The sequence below is a fragment of the Arabidopsis lyrata genome (genome assembly GCF_000004255.2).
Source record: "Arabidopsis lyrata subsp. lyrata unplaced genomic scaffold ARALYscaffold_8, whole genome shotgun sequence".
Classification (NCBI taxonomy): domain Eukaryota; kingdom Viridiplantae; phylum Streptophyta; class Magnoliopsida; order Brassicales; family Brassicaceae; genus Arabidopsis; species Arabidopsis lyrata.
The window spans coordinates 3,467,397-3,486,867 of record NW_003302548.1 but is presented as its reverse complement, the minus strand read 5'-3'; the positions used below and the strand labels follow the sequence as shown (position 1 = coordinate 3,486,867).

General features: G+C 37.4%; 3 protein-coding genes across 3 annotated transcripts; 1 reads left to right on the top strand and 2 right to left on the bottom strand.

Moving 5' to 3' along the window:
- Positions 1–9,438: 9,438 nt before the first annotated feature.
- Positions 9,439–11,385, bottom strand: LOC9301445 (eukaryotic translation initiation factor 3 subunit D). Its single transcript, XM_002863543.2, has one exon. It carries the CDS (start codon positions 11,364–11,366, stop codon positions 9,600–9,602), a length of 1,767 nt encoding a protein of 588 aa, XP_002863589.1. The 5' UTR covers positions 11,367–11,385; the 3' UTR covers positions 9,439–9,599.
- A 465-nt stretch (positions 11,386–11,850) lies between these two features.
- LOC9299665 (protein POLLENLESS 3-LIKE 1) lies at positions 11,851–13,937 on the top strand. The gene is made up of 5 exons (XM_002865324.2): positions 11,851–12,224; positions 12,315–12,527; positions 12,608–12,756; positions 12,858–12,926; positions 13,010–13,937. Exons 1-5 carry the CDS (start codon positions 12,033–12,035, stop codon positions 13,797–13,799), a joined length of 1,413 nt encoding a protein of 470 aa, XP_002865370.1. The 5' UTR covers positions 11,851–12,032; the 3' UTR covers positions 13,800–13,937.
- LOC9301444 (tubulin beta-4 chain) lies at positions 13,924–15,836 on the bottom strand. Its single transcript, XM_002863542.2, has 3 exons — positions 15,306–15,836; positions 14,902–15,171; positions 13,924–14,809 (listed from the first exon to the last, which is right to left on the bottom strand). The coding sequence occupies exons 1-3, from the start codon at positions 15,697–15,699 to the stop codon at positions 14,139–14,141; spliced, it is 1,335 nt and encodes a 444-aa protein (XP_002863588.1). The 5' UTR covers positions 15,700–15,836; the 3' UTR covers positions 13,924–14,138.
- Between the last annotated feature and the right edge of the window lie 3,635 nt (positions 15,837–19,471).

The window sequence follows — 19,471 nt, the reverse complement described above, 5'->3', positions numbered from 1 at the left end:
TCCATATAGAAACAAAAGATTCGGAAAGAAAACAACATTAAAAGCTTCAACAATAATCAAAACTGTTGCTGAAAATTTGCAATGTATAATATATATAGGCTTTCGAGAGGGACGGCGACGAAGAACAAAACATGAAATAAAGAAAACGAGAAAAAAAGTTTATGTTTAACTCTATTCGGCCTTGCCGGCTGAAGTAGCATCTAGACCTCTGAGACCACCAGTCCTTCTAGGAGATGCATCACGCCAAACCGTACTAGCTTGACCTATGTGTTGATGGTTACCTCCTCCATGAGGATGCTCCACTGGGTTCATAGCCACACCACGAACCTTAGGCCATGAGTTTCTCTTCGCACGGTACTAGCTTGACCTATGTGTTGATGGTTACCTGTCTTGAGCACTGCATCCACTTCAGACAAAAGAAAGTGCCACATATCACTCAGAGTGTAACACTAACATTAATTAATGTGTTTTCACATGTCTTAAACTTTCAATTTAGGATTAAAAACAAAGAACCAAATCAGTCTATCATATCAAACAAACAAACCCTCGTTCTACCTTCTTTTTACGTCTTTGTTACAACTATGCTAGGTTTGAGATTGATCTAAAAAGAGAAAATCTTGTGATCGTCAAAGTCTAAATCTTACTTCGTAATTTAAGGAACTCTGTTTAATGATTGAAGATTTAAAAAAAAAAAAAAAAGAATTTTGACTGTTAATAACTGTTTTCTTCACACCCAAGTAAAGAGCTTTCAAGTGCTATCGGTTCTGTTAAACTCTGTTTCCTCGGTTTTGCTCGATCAGGGACTTTATAAGCTTATGCGGAAGAGGCCAATGATAATGTGAATGGAAGAGCGAGCAGAGCATCTGATAAAGCCTGTGATGTGAAAGAGAAAGCTAAGTACAAAGCCTATGATGTGATCATGTGAAAGAGACTACGAAAGATTAAGCGGAAGAAAGTGAAACTAAGGATAAAGTAAATGAAGTGTTAGCTAATCCAAAGAAAGAAGTTTATGCTCTTAAAGGTTTTAAAAGACTCTTTTGGTTTTGTTGTTGATATGTAAAAGTAAGAGTAAACAAAGATCGAGTTATTTTCAAAGTAAAGATGGCACTTCATAATTTCAGAAACCATCATGATTTTATGTTTCTTACAACTAGTTTTCTCGACTTGGGACTTTAAGTCTCTAATTAGGTTATGAATATAGCCTCCTAACTCATGGCCCATGTCTGAAGATGGAGTAAAAGTTTTAGAGTTCTATTCCTGTCGGGAAAAGCCACCAATATCATTACAAGCAAGCAACTCACTAATCCTGTATTCCCCAATTGACTCTTCAATTTTGGCTTCTGGCATCTTCATGAGGCAAAACCCTAACCCTAGGAGAAGGATTCAGCGATGAAATCAGCATAATCAAATCGTTATTACCTAATACTAGGTCTTTTATCATATATAGCATTATATCATCTACCATCATCTAATTTGAAAAAAAAAAAGAGGTAATTAAGATTACCTCAATTCGCCTACCACCAAATGCATGATTCTCTGTGATAGACAATCCCGACCTTAAATCTTCACTTCAGGGAAGAGACAGATCACAAGACCAGACGAAAGTTTCTGATAGAACGTCCTAACGGAAGTTGCTAAATACCACGTCCTGGGAGACTTAACTCCTCTGTCATTCATCTCCCACGACACGAGACACTCTTATTCGGAAGGAGAGAAGCCAGAAACAGTTTACATCTCCATCGGGAGGGTACCAATTGCTCGAACCCTGGTGAGACTCACAGGTCATGCAGACCACTTGATCTGGGCGAGAATTGGTGACCTATTCTCAATTCGTTTAATACTTAAAGCTTTTTCATTAAACCTAGGGAAAACTTTTCCCGGTTTATTCCGGTTAGCTACTTAGCTTAATGAGTACGTTACATTAATGAGCTCGAATTATTTATTTTCATGCATACTATTAAGCCTTTCGAGAGAGAGAGGATTCATTAGGTTCTTCCACCACCAGCAACTTGACCAATCATAGCCCTCCATGCACTTGGGAGTTGGGACAATAGATTGTGCCACATCAACTCAAGTTCTTTCTTAACTTCCTGAGTGTAACACTAACATTAATGTTTTCACATGTCTTAAACTTTCAATTTGGGATTAAAAACAAAGAACCTAATCCGTCAATCATATAAAACAAACTCTCATTCTGCCTTCTTTAATTTTATGTCCTTGCTACAACTCTTCTAGGTTTGAGATAGATCGTCAAAGTCTAAATTTAAGGAACCATGATTAAAAGAAAAAAGAAAGAAAGAATATTTGACTGTTAATGAAACTATTTTCTTCATACCCAAGTAAAGAGCCTTCAAGTGCTATCGCTTTGTAAAACTCTGTTTCCTTTGTTTGTCGTTTGAATATAGAGTTTTACGTTTTTATCTTCTATATATGTCATTCACTCTCCTTTCTTTCGAACCTTGATCCCTCTACATTGCTTGATTACTTTCATCATCCCAATCCAACAAATGAATAGAAACTTATCCCATTTTGGCTTTTATGGCGGATTTGGAAAGCAAGACATAACTTAGTGTTTAACCAAATCAGAGAAAGTTCCTCTAATGTGGTCCTCAAAGCAAAAGCAGAATCTAGAGAATGGCAGAACAATGCGACATCACGACTCCGTTTATTCTCCAAACCACGTCCACCAACGGAGTCACTCTCCTGGAAAAAGCCAGATTCTTCTCATGTAAAATTAATTTTGACGCAAGATTGGATACTTTGTCTTTCCAGGCTCGAGGAGGATGGATTATACGCGATCATCAAGGAGTAGCAAAGGTATGGAGTAGCACTAACACCATTGATTGCTGAAACAAAAGCCTTGTTAGCCGCAATGCAACAAACTTGGATACATGCTTACACAATAAAGGGCAACCATCATGACCTAGATAACAAATTTTTTACAAGATATTTACTATTGGAAAACAAAATTTAGGTCAATACGATTTAATTTTGTTAAACGTTCTTGTAATAAAGCAACATTATTGGGAAGTGCTTAGTTTTGGTTCTTAGTAATTTTTTTGGTTCTTAGCCCAATTTTTGACTCTTAGCTAAGAGTCATTCCTTAGCAAAATCATCAATTAAACCTTTAATTTTAATTTCTTTTGAACCAAGTTAAGCACCTTCCAATAAGGATGGTCTAACCTTGCCTACATGGCTGAACGGACTATTGTGTAACAATTTAACCAATTAATACAATTATTTTTTGATGAAAAAAACATAATATCCATGAAACTTAATTAGTTACAATTTTGTTAAAAAGGTTACCCACCTACTGGAATTGGTTTCACATGCAATTCTTTTAGATATACTTTAAAATAATAAAAGCAAATCGTTATTAGTTATTACCTAATACTAGGTCTTTATCATATAGAGCATTATATCATCTACCATCATCTAATTTGAAAAAAAAAAGAGGTAATTAAGATTACCTCAATTCGCCTACCACCAAAGGCATGATTCTCTGTGATAGACAATCCCGACCGTAAATCTTCACTTCAGGGAAGAGACAGATCACATGACCAGACGCAAGTTGCTGATAGCACGTACGGAAGTGTCTAATACCACGTCCGGGAGAGAGAATTAACTCCTCACGAAATTGGCTAGATACCACGTCCGGAAGACTAAACGCCTCTGTCCTCAATCTCCCACGACACGAGACACTCTCATTCGGAAGGAGAGAAGCCAGAAACAGTTTACATCTTCATCGGGAAGGTACCAATAACTCGAACCCTGGTGAGACTCTCAAGTCATGCAGAGCCACCACCACTTGATCTGGGCGAGAATTGGTGACCTATTCCCAATTCCTTTAATACTTAAAGCTTTTGAATTAAACCTAGGGAAAACTTTTTCCCGGTTTATTCCGGTTAGCTAATTAATGAGTAAGTTACAGTAATGAATTATTTATTTGCATGCATAATATAAGCCTTTCGAGAGAGGGAGAGGATTCATTAGGATTTAGGAATTGAGGGTTCAAAACGAAACATAGACAACAACATGAAATAAAGAAACAAAGTACTGTATGTTTAACTCTAGTCGGCTGAAGCAGCACCTTGACCTCTGAGACCACCAGTCATCTAACAGTAATAAGACAAACCTTCTGTCCAGGAGGTGCAATCACGCCTAACCGTACTAACGTGACCAATGTGTTGATGTTTACCTCCTCCATGGCTCCATGAGTATGCTCCACAGCGTTCATAGCCGCACCGTGAATCTTAGGCGGCCATGAGTTTCTCTACACACGGTACTTGTGGTACACGGTACATACCTTGAGCATCGGCTTCTCGCTTCTTCCACCACCAGCAACTCGACCAATCATAACCCTGCATCCACTTGGGACAATAGATTGTGCCACATCAACTCAAGTTCCTTCTCAACTTCTCGAGTGTAACACTAACATTAATGTTCTTTTTCTCTTTAATAAAACCGATCCTAAAAAGAACGTTTTTTTAGTAACGGAATAGAATTAAGGATCTAGCTACGGCTCACGTTAAACCTATCCGAGAGACAAAAAGTAACTTACTCATTGAACCGAACTCGAGAAGAACTTATAGCACGTACGGTTTCATTTCGTGATCTTCAAGTTAATTATGTTTTCAAACTCTAGTTAGTTGGTACGTAAACAGTACTCTTCGAGCTAGTCTTGTCTCTAAGTTCACATAAAAACCAATTTCAATTATAATCTCAGGTACTTCTCCACTAGAGACACACTATGCATGCTTCTTTATTGTGATTAGGTTTTTGTTGTGCATCAGTCAAAGTTAAATTATACTCTTAGAAGAAGAAAGAAAATCATATTTGTTTTGGTTTTGAGTCCCTTTTTAGACTTTGATGAGTTTCTCTTCCCTCTACAGTTGGTTTGATATAAAATTTGAGTTAATTTTTCAAAAACAGTCTTGATGATCACCTTTTCTCATCCGCTTATAATAAAAGTTTTTTTTTTTATATGAACCTTTGTTAAAGGTAAAAGACAAGAATGATTTAAGCAAAAGCTTTCCTTTAACCCAACTCTCTCTTAGAGAATTAGGTTAATTGTTGGAACTTAAGTTCTCATTAGTATCAAGACCTATCTCTATATTAATATTACGGAAGTATTTTTAAAAAAAGTAACATTGGTGACCAGGTGGATCGGAGTTTCTGAAACCACATCCGGAGACCATCCAATCATGCTGAGTCACCACCACTTTATCTGCCCGAGAATTGATGACGTACGTTATTTCTATTTGTGTAATAGTTATAGTTATTCCGGTTTCCTTAATGATTCCTAGAACCAGAAATAAGTTACGATTATTTGTTATAAAATTCTAACGAGAGAGTCCTCATCTTTATACACCACACAATTTAAATTGAGGTAGGCTTCTATCTGCTTTTCTCTATCTCTTTTCTGACATTTGTTGACAATACTCGGATCTCTTGAGACTATTCGTTAAAACTACTTGTGTCTTGGAGATTACGTCAATCGTGGCAAGCAAAGCATCGAAGTGATTTGTCTCCTACTCGCTTACAAGATCAAATTCCCTGAAATTTGGTAGATCAAACACAAGCTACGTTATGTTTCTGTTATGTTGATAATTTGGTAATTGGTGCTTCCTATGAAAGATTTGGGAAACCTTCACTCTTTTATTGGTCCCAAGATGAAGAGGGTCTCATTTTCTAAAGTACTATCGTTATGTGAGGTAGACCTTGCATCTAATTAACAAATGACAACAAATAAATCTATTTCAAAACTAACCGTATTATTCACAAAGCGGATACCAAAATTCATGAAATCATATATTTAAACTAAAAGTAAATATTCAAAATTTACACTTTAAAATTATAACAATTGTATATTTAACACATCGTTTCTTTACCAAGACGACAACCATCGATATCAAATTGATTATATATTTGCTAAGATATCTCTCTCTTTCTTTACATTTCCCTAATAATTATTTAAATAATTAAATATATAGAACGATAAATATGTTACGCAAAATAATTTGTTATCGATAAATTGGGTCTATTTTATATACAAAATATGTGATTGTCTCACCAATATTGCTTAGACATATTATAGTGGTTCACAATTTTATATTTATTTATGTGTTATTTAAAGTTACTTACTCATTAAACAACAATAATTTGTAAAACATTTATTTTTCTACTTGACTTTTTCCAATTCTTCTTTATATCTTATTGACTTCTAAAGTATATCTCTAATTCTCTCGTGACTATTAATGAAGTAAACAAAATTTGATTGAAAAAATTAACTACGATTGTTATCATTTTTAAATCATGGAAAAATAATTAATGAATAAATCTGATAAAAATTAATAGTAGGAAATTTGATATGTTAGTATACTATGAATTGCATATAAGATTATTTATTCTTGTTTTTGTATACTCTTATATCAAGCTAATAAGTTTTTTTTTTTTGATAACTTTTCTATTTTATTGTTTTTATGTAGATATACTTATGTAAATTAGTTTTTACAAAAAAACTCTTTTGTTAGTTTTATATAATAAGATAAACATTTAAAATAAAATAAAAATAAGTTTTTTTTTTTTTGTTAAAAAAAGAGGTAATTAAGATTACCTCCAGAGGCATGATTCCCTGTGATGGGCAGAACCCGACAACCGTGACCAGGAAATATCCCGGGACAACACCAAGTTTACGTTTAAACTTGTAAACTTGGCCAGGAGCACTAACTCCTATGTCAAGTCAGACGAAGACTAGCTAATCTCCTCTGAAATTCACATACCAATTTTCATTGGTTTCATTGGTAAGTAGAAGTGAAACAATTTCCATCTTTCAGGGTACCAATATCGTTATTCGAACCCTGGTGAGACTCTTATATCATGCTGAGTCACGACCAATTTAGCTGGGCGAGAACTGGTGACCATATCTCAATCGTTTAATACTTAATACCACGGGTATTCCGGTTTAATAAGGTTCAAGAACAAGAAATAAATTCTTATGCGATAGAATTTTTTCCATATAGAAACAAAAGATTCGGAAAGAAAACAAAATTAAAAGCTTCAACAATAATCAAAACTGTTGATGGAAATAAAGAAAACGAGAAACAAAGTTTATGTTATACTCTAGTCTTGCCGACTGAAGCAGCATCTTAACCTCTGAGACCACCAGTCCTTCTAGTTCTAGGAGATGCATCACGCCTAACCGTACTAGCTTGACCTATGTGTTGATGGTTACCTCCTCCATGAGGATGCTCCACTGGGTTCATAGCCACACCACGAACCTTAGGCCATGAGTTTCTCTTCACACGGTACTTGTGGTACGCGTTACCTCCCTTGAGCCCTGCATCCACTTGGGACAAAAGATTGTGCCACATCAACTCAAGTTCTTTCTCAACTTCTCGAGTGTACACTAATAATGTGTTTTCACATGTCTTAAAGTTTCAATTTAGGATTAAAAACAAAGAACCAAATCAGTCTATCATATTAAACAAACAAACCCTCATTCTACCTTCTTCTTATATCCTTGTTACAACTCTGCTAGGTTTGAGATTGATCTAAAAAGAGAAAATCATGTGATCGTCAAAGTCTAAATCTTACTTAGTAATTTAAGGAACCATGATTGAAGATTTTTTTTTTAAAAAAAGAATGTTTGACTGTTAATAACTGTTTTCTTCACACCCAAGTAAAGAGCCTTCAAGTGCTATCGGTTCTGTTAAACTCTGTTTCCTCGGTTTTGCTTGATCAGGGACTTTTTTAAGCTTATGATATGAAAGAGACTATGCGGAAGATACCAAGGATAAGGTGAATGAAGGAGCGAGCAGAGCATCTGATAAAGCCTGTGATATGTGAAAGAGAATACGAAAGGTTAGGCGGAAGAAAGTGAAACTAAGGATAAAGTAAATGAAGTGTTAGCAAATCGAAAGTTTTAAAAGACTCTTTTGGTTTTGTTGTTGATATGTAAAAGTGAGAGTAAACAAAGATCGACTTATTTTCAAAGTAAAGATGGCACTTCATAATTTCAGAAACCATCATGATTTTATGTTTCTTACTACTAGTTTTCTCGACTTGGGACTTTAAGTCTCTAATAGTTATGAATATATACTATTTTAGATATCATACTCAAATCTCAAATATTTCGATTTACATGTGGTATTGTTTAAGCTAGCTCGAGCCATATCATCTGCCTCTCTCCTTTGTTCTTCATAATATATCGTCTTCATTTCAGACGCTATCTCTTTGCCGGCTTCTACAGGAGTACGGCTCTTTGCTATGACATGCAGCGATCAACAGCGTTTGTAACCAACTTTTCAAAATCAATATTAGTTGGAAACTGTCAACCAACTTTCATACACAAGAAGTCATAAGAAGAGGCATCACTCTTCGTTTCCTCTCAACTTTGGAATATTTCCTTTATATCTAATAGTCTCCAATCTCTCTCTATTTCCTCCTTATGCCTCTTCTTTATGGAGCGAATCGGACTATGATCCCGATTCCCGAATGCTTGTCATCAAGTCTGGAGAAGTTTGAGTTGATAGACTATACAGGAAGAGTAGAAGAGCAAGAATTGGTGGAATACATCCTAACTACCTCTAAGTTTTTAGAGACGGCAACAATCTCCTTGAGATCATTGCCAGACTTAAAACTCGAAGACAAAGAGACGATGATGAAGGAGTTGAAAGCTATTCCTAGGGTTTCCAAAACATCTCAGCTTTTGTTCAAAACCTAGACATAATTATCAGACGGGATTCTACACATAAAGCTTGTCCTAAACATGGAACAAACGACATCCGAAGACATCCCTCCTGATCATCAGATACATGAATTCTTATATTTTACTTCACAAGATCTCCAAGTTTCAGCAGCACTTACTATTATTGCCCTACGCACACCTTTATCTAAGTCTTCTTTTTTTTTTCCTGGCCATGGGATTACGACTATAGAGACCAATCCTTGTATATTTTTATTGCATGGCGATCTAATGCTATGGAGATATTACAATCCTATCAAATCTGTACGAAATGATCATTTCAGAGATCCAAGTGTTTGTGCTGTGTTTACACTACACAGCTCAGCTTCCTCTTAGACCCTCTCTGATTTCTGCTATAAGAAACTTTAGTTTTCGACGAAAATAGGAACCGACGTAAAAATTGTAAACAGAGGAGCTTTTGAGAAACAGAGATCAACTGAAAGTTCAAAACCTACACAAAACTATGTAAACAACTGCTATATATATATATATGTTTTTAATATATTGATGGAGATGAATCATTCAAATCCACCAAGACGGCTAGAAAAAGATTGGTATTCTTATCCTGCACGCACACATCTTCATCAAGTGGTATTCGAATGGTATTCGAAGTAATCACCTTGATATAACTCATCATTCGTCTAAAGTCGAGTTGTACATGCTGATGAACCTTGGGAGAACTTGAGAACTTGTGAACTTATGAAGTGAGGAGCTTTTAAATTCAAAGAGTTCATTCAAAAACAACCAAGAAAGTATGAACCAACATTTTGAAACATAAATAGTTTATGAAAAGTGAACATTTTTAAGAAGTAAGTCAAAACAACACAACTCAAAATATACCCATATCATCAAATCAGGCTTCAGCTTCGGATTTCTTATCCTCTGCAGCTACATTAGTAGAGGAAGCTCCATTAGTCTCTGCTCCTGCATCAGCGTTCTCCTCAGATGGCTGAACCTGTTCATCCTCAGGGAGAGGCTCCTCCACATAATCATTGTCAAAAGCATCAGCCGGAACTTCGTAAATCCTAACTTGAGGCTTCGATGGATCCTTCACTAGAACATACTTTCCTTCACTTAACTTCATACACAGATCAACAATCGACTTCACAATTCCCCACATGTTGTTAGTGTTCAGATTGATCTGCCCAGCGAAATCCTTCGGCTTATACCCCAAAACCGATAATATAACATGGTTATAATGATCACGAGGATGAACCCTCGAAACAAACCCAATCTTCATCATATCCGCATTAGCCAAGAGGGCCTGAGCGGTCCATTTAGCTAACTTATTACCATTGTTCTTCAACTCATTAGCTAAAACCGCACCTCTCTGAGTCTCGAGCTTCAGTCTCCAATCAACACCAGAGTACTTAGGATCAAACTCGTTAAGAGCATTCAAAGTTAAGAATGATCTCTGGTTATTCAAATCAACAGTGCTCTGTAACTCACACCTAGCAACTAGATACATACTATCATCAAGCTTCCATCTCCTATACCTATAAGCAATAGAAGCATTCTCTTCACCTTCATTAACATTCGGAATCGGCTCATCAAAAGTTACCCTTTTCCCATTCCTAACCAAAACCTGCTGAGCAAAATTCTGATTAATATAAGCAGCCTCCACACCTAGAGAATGAGCAGAGTTAATATCATCTTTAGCTTCAGGCAAAGGCTCTTGAGACGTTTCATGAACCGACAACAAATCTAGCGGCGACCCATCTCTCTTATCAAAGAAAAGCTTATTCCCAACACGTTGAATCACAAGATCCCATGAATAAACCGATCTAGGAGCACACATAAGAGCAGCAAGAATAGCATCAGTAGCAAAAACAGTAGCTTTATCTTCCTTAGCGAGACGTCTAATCACAAGATCATCACTTGTAGTAACCTTAAAGCTCCTGTTCTTGAAACGCTCAAGTCTACGATCAGCTTTAGGAGTAATACGATCATAACTCCGATCATAAGACTCAAGTCCACCACAAAGAAGAAGATCTTCAGGTTCTTGAACTGTAAACGAAAGCTTCGAGAAAGTCGAAAAAGGAATCTGCTCAAGCATATTCCATTCCGGTTGAATATCAACTGATGATTTAAACGCCGCGGCTTCACGACGTTGCTGATGAATATTGTTACGGTTATTATTATAAAGACGATCACGACGAGCTCGATCTTTCTCAGCTTCACGTTTCTTAGCTTCAACTTCTTCATCACGACGTTGAGGAAGCTGATTACGGTTATGGTACTGATTAAATCTCCATTTAGGTCCGAATTTAGGACGCGGCGGTGGTTTTCCGTCGACTAATCGGAAAACTGCGTCTTCATCGGCGTTTCCACCGGAATTAGTTAGACCGAATCCTTCATCTACTGCAAAAGCTGAGAAATCGAAGATTGCTGATGGATCTGCTTTGGATCCGGTGTGAGGACGAGCTGATGGGTTTGAGAGAGCTCGTGTCCAATCAGCGACGCGTCCGAGTTTTTCAGAACGTGAGAAGGAAGCGAAAGGGACGTTTGGGAGGAGATTCGCCGCCGCGGCGCTGGTGGAGGAAGTGTCGGAAGCATCTGGAGGTCCCCAACCATCGGAATTGAATGGGACTGTGCCTACTTCGAATGCTTCGAACACCATTGTTGCAAATTGGTGGAGAAGAAGAAGAGAAGATTTGCGAAAATGAAAATTTTGTCTTTTTATTTGTCAACGATGAAACCCTAAATTTGGGAACGAAGGTGAACCGGGCCTTAATGGGCTTTTATCTTATCACAAGAAGAATCTCTAGTCCTTTTTAAGCCCATTATCATCTCACTCAGTTAAATGACGTCGTTTTAAGGAAACCTCCGTAAACCAATGGTTATGATTTGGTCTACACTAGATTCTCTCAATCGAAAGAACCGGTTCATGATGTATTAACCAAAACCTACATCAATAACTACTGACCGTTGAAGTTCAATTCAAAATTTTACCAGATTTGAGTGATTTACTAATTTGCCCTCGTCGGAAAACTTATTTTATTTAGATACAAGTCCTTGTTTTATATCATTATTTCAATTATTTCCCCTTTTGTTTTTCATTGGTCACTTGAAATCCAACTCTATATAAAGATATTTTTACTCTCTCGTATCTTCTTCAGAGAATTCAAAAAATTCAATTTTCTCGGGAAATTTCTCCTTCAGTCTCTTCTCTTCTCCTCCTCGGAATCGCGTTGGGTTCTTGATCTTTTAACATCGGAAACATTTTCTCGGGAAATTAAAGTAAGTCCGTGAAAATTCTTAATTTTCCCGAGAAAATCGAAGAGCTATGTGGCGTCGCGAGAGCCGTGATGCTACGGGAGGAGGTTTCTTGACTCCACCACCGTCATGGAACACGACGAGAAGAGTTTACGTTGCGATGCCGATGTCAGAGAGAAAAAGATCATCTTTGATCAAGAATCAAGAATCGTTTAGGGTTCCTACTGGTGATTCTCCTTACGTCAGAGCCAAACATGCTCAGGTAATGTCAATTTTTATAATTAGGGTTTATGAATCTAATTCCGTGTGACTAATTTAGGGTTTATGTGTATGAATGTTTGTTCAAGAACAGTTGGTTTCTAAAGATCCGGATCGAGCAATCTCGTTGTTTTGGGCTGCGGTTAATGCTGGAGATAGAGTTGATAGTGCATTGAAGAATATGGTAGTTGTTCTGAAACATTTAGACCGATCCGATGAAGGAATCGAAGCTATCAAATCTTTTCGATATCTCTGTCCTTTTGAATCTCAAGATTCTATTGATAACTTGTTACTTGAACTCTACAAGGTAAAAACTTTCTGAGTATGACTAATTTTGAAGCTACTTCTATGCTCAGTATGTGATTTTGATGGATTTTGGTTTTGCAGAAGTCAGGGAGGATTACAGAGGAAGCTGAGCTACTTGAACACAAACTGAGAACACTTGAACATGACACGCACTATGGTGGCAGGATGAAAATAGCGAAAAGAAGCCACGGGGAGCAGAACAACATGACTATCGAGCAAGAGAAAGCGCAGTAAGAACTGAAGTTTGTGCATCACATTACAAATATCTCCTGCCTCTGCTTTATACCTGAAAGAGTAGTTTCTCTGACTTTCTTGCTGTTTGGATATATAGGATTCTAGGGAACTTAGCTTGGGTTCACTTACAGCTTCATAACTATGGAATCGCAGAGCAGTATTACAGGTTTGTGAAACAACATCGATCCCATTATAGCATATTTTTGTTTTCATTGCTTTAACTAAGTTAAATGGGTTTAACTGTGATAGGAATGCTTTGTCTTTGGAGCCTGACAATAACAAGTTGTGCAATCTTGCGATCTGTTTAATGCGTATGGATAGAATCCCGGAAGCTAAACCTCTGCTTGAGGATGTAAGACAGTCTCTAGGAAATCAATGGAAGGGAGAACCGTTTCGAAACTCTTTTGAACGGGCTACTGAGATGTTAGGAGAAAGAGAACGAGCAACAGTAGCGGATAAACCAGAAGATTTGTTGACAAGTAGCTCTTCAGATAACTTCTCTTCGAGGTGTTCAAGGGGGATGAAAGGAAACAAGGCTCTAGTTGGAACTAGCACTGAACTGGGTAACATTTACAAGACGAGCTCGCATGTTTCCTCTGAATCGGTTGAACAAAACTCGCCATATCTGATTACACAACCCCGAGAATGTAAATGGGGAGATGAGGAAGTAAATCAGAATAAATGGGATGCAACAATTGGTGCTACTCGAAGGCTGAGGTTCGGGACAGTTGGTCCTGCTCGAAGGCTAAGGTTCGGGAATCATTATCAGAAGAACTTGAAGAGTGTAGGAACATCAGCTTCGACTACTAATGGGAAGAAATTGGGTCAGAATTTGACTGACGAACTCCATCAATTCATCAGTAGTGATGCAGATTGCGTGACAAGCAAAGCAAGGAAGTTGTGTGCAGATTTAATCAAAGAAAAGGAAGATAACGAAAAAGTAAGTGAAAGAATTGCTTCAGAATCTTCTACAGCTTACGCTAAGACCATGGACATTGGTGAAAGAAAGGTTCTTCACATTGGTCGAAGAAGTGTTTAGGCTTTCACAATTACTACGCTAAATATTGCATATGTTTGAACAATTGCAGAAATTATTTTTTTGGAACATTGTTATAGAGTTACTTGAAACTGAAATGTAGCTCTTTGCAAAATGTAGCACAAACTTGAAAGAACAAAAGCAATATTTTCCACCGACAAAACATTAAGCAATACACGCAAAAGTTTAACAAATCCAGAACGAGATTAGGTTTCAATAACAAAACGAACACACATGAACGAAACAATAAAAGAGATATTACGAAAAAAAAAATCAGGATGAGGGGAAAGAGGAAAGCGAATGCTGCTTGCTTACACAGCTTACGAATCCGAGGAAGCCATCTTAAGCCTCGTACTCCTCTTCTTCCTCCTCGTACTCCTCTTCTCCGGCTGTAGCATCTTGGTACTGCTGGTACTCTGCGACAAGATCATTCATGTTACTCTCTGCTTCGGTGAACTCCATCTCGTCCATACCTTCTCCTGTGTACCAATGAAGGAAAGCCTTTCTCCTGAACATAGCTGTGAACTGTTCACTCACACGCCTGAACATCTCCTGGATCGAGGTTGAGTTACCAATGAAAGTCGATGCCATTTTCAAACCCTTTGGTGCAATATCACAGACACTGGACTTGACGTTGTTTGGGATCCATTCCACAAAGTACGATGAGTTCTTGTTCTGAATGTTCATCATCTGCTCATCAACCTCTTTCGTGCTCAGCTTACCACGGAACACAGCGGATGCAGTCAAGTAACGTCCATGGCGAGGGTCAGCAGCGCACATCATGTTCTTCGCATCCCACATCTGCTGGGTCAGTTCAGGAACACTCAAGGCACTGTATTGCTGTGATCCTCTCGATGTCAATGGTGCGAAACCAACCATGAAGAAGTGAAGCCTTGGGAACGGGATAAGATTCACAGCAAGCTTCCTAAGGTCAGAGTTAAGCTGACCAGGGAAACGAAGACAGCACGTAACACCACTCATTGTAGCAGAGATGAGATGGTTAAGATCACCAACTAATGAAACACAAAAGCAACAAAACAAGTCAGGACTCAAATCACAATCTGCAATGCTAATCTAGAGGATAGAAATGTGTAAATGTACTCACAGGTAGGATTAGCAAGCTTGAGGGTACGGAAACAGATATCGTAAAGAGCCTCATTATCCAAAACCATACACTCGTCAGCGTTTTCAACAAGCTGATGCACAGAGAGAGTTGCATTGTATGGCTCAACAACAGTGTCAGAGACCTTAGGAGAAGGAAACACTGAAAAAGTCATCATCATACGATCTGGATACTCTTCTCTTATCTTAGAAATCAATAGAGTTCCCATTCCAGATCCAGTTCCTCCTCCCAATGAATGACACACTTGGAAACCTATAATCCAAATAACAAAACCATATATACATCACAAAATCAACCAAGACCTAAATCGATTCTAATCCTTCTCGTTCCACGATTCAAAAATCCAAAAAAAATTCAGATCCAGATTCAAAAAAATTTGTTCTCACCTTGAAGACAATCGCTGTTCTCAGCTTCCTTCCTCACAACATCAAGAACAGAATCAATCAACTCAGCTCCTTCGGTGTAATGACCTTTCGCCCAGTTATTCCCGGCACCGGATTGACCAAAGACGAAGTTATCAGGACGGAAAATCTGACCAAACGGACCAGATCTGAGAGAATCCATAGTACCAGGCTCCAGATCCATAAGAACAGCACGAGGAACGTACTTTCCACCGCTAGCTTCGTTGAAATACACATCGATACGTTCAAGCTGTAACGGAGAATCGCCGACGTATTGACCGGTGTGATCAATGCCGTGTTCGTCGCAGATCACTTCCCAGAACTTTGCTCCGATCTGGTTTCCACATTGACCGCCTTGGATATGAAGGATCTCTCTCATTTTTTTTTTTTTTGGTTTCTTCGTCAAAAAAAAAAAGAGAGAAAAAAATGGGCGACTCTTTTTTTGTCCTTAGCTTTGAATAGGTTTAAAAAGGAGATTGTTGAATGGGTAATAATCAGCTATATATAGTTTACGTCTTCTTCAATAAGTTTTCTAAATTATTTATTTGCATATTAGTCCTTGTAGTTTTGTTTCTTTCGGTTTTTGTACTCTGCGCTGTATGACAGCGGAGGATTTCAAAATATATCTGTACTGTCCCACTTGTCTAGAAGATATTTTTACTATTTAAGTTTAATTTTAATAACAAGAATATAATAATTATATTTGTGAATAGTACAGAGAAAATTAGTTTTTTTTGCCGTTTATAGAAATTATAACATAATGACAATTATTTATTTTGAAAATAAAATTTATTGAAGGGAGAGATTAGTCCCTTCTAATTAAGAGACGAAAATTTGAATATTATTTTAGCTCATGATTTCCTAAAACAGGTTTTGGATACAACAATTAAAACAATTTTTGACTATGCAAGACAGATCATAGAGTTGGGCCCTCTCTATATTTGAAAAAGGCCCATTACTTTTGATATAGCAAAACAAATATTATCAAGTGTCTCAACTAAAATGATCTGAGAGACTGGGACCTCTGTTCTTCTTCAGTATCGGCCTTTCTCAAACCTAATTTCTCCAAATTCTTTTAGATTATTACTTTTTAATTAGGAATCTAAAGAAAAAAAATCGAAACTTAATCTTTAAAATTATATTTTTGTTGTTGGTTCCTTAACCATAGTGTATCCGCCATGAAAATACAACATCAAAATATTTTCGAGAATCGTCTAACCATTATCCGTCAAAACTACGCGATCTAATAGTAAACTTATTTTGATAAGTGGCGGAGGTATGTAGAGTATAGGGGGTCAACTGACCCCTATAAATTTCTTAAAATCTTTTATATATGCTATATCAACAATTAAATTGACCCAAATTGAAAATAACTTTTGACCACTATGCAAGACTAATCCAAACACATAAGAAGTAAAGGGAAGCTAATCTATTGATAAAAGCTTAGAATGTATATGACTTTGGTGGAGATAATTTTATAGAAGATGAGAGACGCAGTAATAATCACAATAGAATATTATACAATATTTTGGAGATATGTTATAATAAAAATTTAAGATACTATCAAAGTTTATAATTATATTTAGGGAGACTCTTTACAAGATTACGGAAAAAATAATCAAAGAGTTTATACAAAACTATCTAGTAATAATTTAAAAATCGTTAATTTCATCTACTTTCTATATTTTTGTAAAGTCATTAAAACTCTTTCAAAGTTGCAAACCAATAACACTTCTTTAATAAGACATCCTCACATTCATATTAATTTTAAAATAAATTTCGAGACAGAATATCAGTTATTTTTATAATAAATACTTTATTTTGACTCCGATAAATAAATTCTTTAGTTCCACCACTGGTTTTGATTATGCATATTCTTGTTCTATTTGTCTAAAATTTTTATTGAGGGCAAAGATTAATTTCAACTTCCAAGATACAAAAACTTGAATATTTATATGAACACAAGAATATGCATAATCAAAACAAGCTCGACTAAAAGGGCCGGGACAAACAAAATTTGGCCCTCTCAATAATTTAAAAGGCCATCATTTTCGTTTACCAAAACAATTATTTTTTTCCTTTTCATAACAAAAATTATCTATAACAAAAATACATCTTCGTCCTCTGCCTCCAACTTTTAGTTTGTTTTTTTTTTTTCTTTCTAAAACCCTAGTTTCTCTAGTTTACTCTACAACGAACAAGTCTCTAGGGTTTTTAACTTAGCGTATTGATATAGCTTTCTAGAAGGTCAACAACACACGTGTGAAGTCGGAGGGCACGTGCGGAGTGGTGAGCTGGAGGCTAAAAGATTCTCTGTGACGGAAGCCGTTGTTAACGTCGTTACTTTTAGGCATTATATGAGCATGTGTTTAGCTCACAGTTTTCTTATGCAAAAAATAATCTCATTGTAATCTTCTAGAAAGTTCTGGTTTTCTTCCTCATCGTTTTGCTGGAGATCCTCGTTGAGAGACTCTTGCAGGTGAGATGATCATACTGCGTTTCTTGTAAACGTTGTAGCGATTTATCAATAAACTTCAGTTACTCTGTTTTGCTTACTCTGTTTCCTTTATCACTGGTATCAGAGCCAATCGGTGCTCGGAAAAAATGGTGTCGGAGTTGAGATCGCGGTTGTTGCAAAACGATCCACAGGTGGTGGATGCGACGGAGCTAGAGAGGGTTACGGAGGAGACATCTGATTCGCGTTTGGATCAGGTCATCAAAAAAACCCAAGCTCTTGAGGTATCCTTTGCTGAACAAAATAAGAAAATCGATCGTAACATTGCCGATATGTTCGATTTACTGAAGGAGCTGAAATCAACCCAGGCTTCTTCTAGTGGAAAACACGGAGTGGATAGAAATTATCCGGCAGTATCGGCGACGCCGGGTTTTGGTGTTGATGGTTCTGAGCAGTCTCGTGGTTACAGATCAGGGCCACAAGGTTATTATAATGGTATCACACGCATCGGGAAGGTAGATTTCCCAAGGTTTGACGGAGAGCGTCCTCGTGACTGGCTATTTCAAGTGGAAGAATTTTTTTCAGTGGACTATACCCCACCGGAGATGAAAGTTAAGCTGGCGGCGGTACACTTTGATGGGAAGGCTGCCACGTGGCACCGTTCCTTGGTCCAGACTCCCGGCAGTAAAAAATGGTTGAAAGATTGGGAAGCTTATAAGCTTGAGGTGTTGGATCGGTTTGAAGATGTGATAGATGATCCTGTTGCAGAGCTTAAGCAGCTTCAAGAAACTTCGGGTATCGTTGAATATCATGGCAAGTTTGAATTGATCAAAAACAGGTTGGATCTTTCTGAAGACTACTTTGTGAGTGCTTATCTTGCTGGTTTACGTTTGGAAACCCAAATGCACGTGCGTATGTTTGATCCACAGTCCATTAAACAATGCTTGTTGCTTGGGAAGTTGTATGAAAAGGCACATCCACCTACAAAGACAGCTTCATCACATTGGGCAAGCAATAGATCCACGGGGTCAAACACTATGAGCAAAATTGTTCCCAATGTTAAGAAGGAGTACCCTTCTCCTTCTACAGAGCAAGTGGTAAATACCACCGAGACAAGGAAACCTACTAGGAAATTTTTGTCTCAGGAAGAGATGAGTGTAAGAAGAGCTAAGGGGCTATGCTACTTATGTGATGAGAAATATACCCCGGACCATTACCTGAAACATAAGAAGACTCAAATCTTCATGATAGAGGTTGAGGAAGATTCAGAAGAAGACGACGGGAAAGTGACAATAGCACCATCTGATAATCAATTGGTTGAACATGAGGAGGTGTGTAGACCACAAGCATCAGTGAGTGCAGTATCAGGGGTACCAGGGTATTCAACCATGAAGGTAAGGGGAATTCATGGTAAAAGAGTGCTGTTTGTTCTCTTGGATTCAGGATCTACTCATAATTTTATGGATCCAAAAACTGCTGAATTCTTGGGAGTTAAAAGAAGAACTGCAGGTACCACTAGAGTATCTGTAGCCGATGGTAGTCAATTGGGTGTACAAGGAATGGTGGATCAGTTTAAATGGGAGTTTCAGGGGACTAAATTCCAAGCCGATTTCATGATCATTCCGTTGGGAGGGTGTGATGTGGTATTGGGAGTTCAATGGCTTTCTACATTGGGAGATATCACTTGGAATTTAAA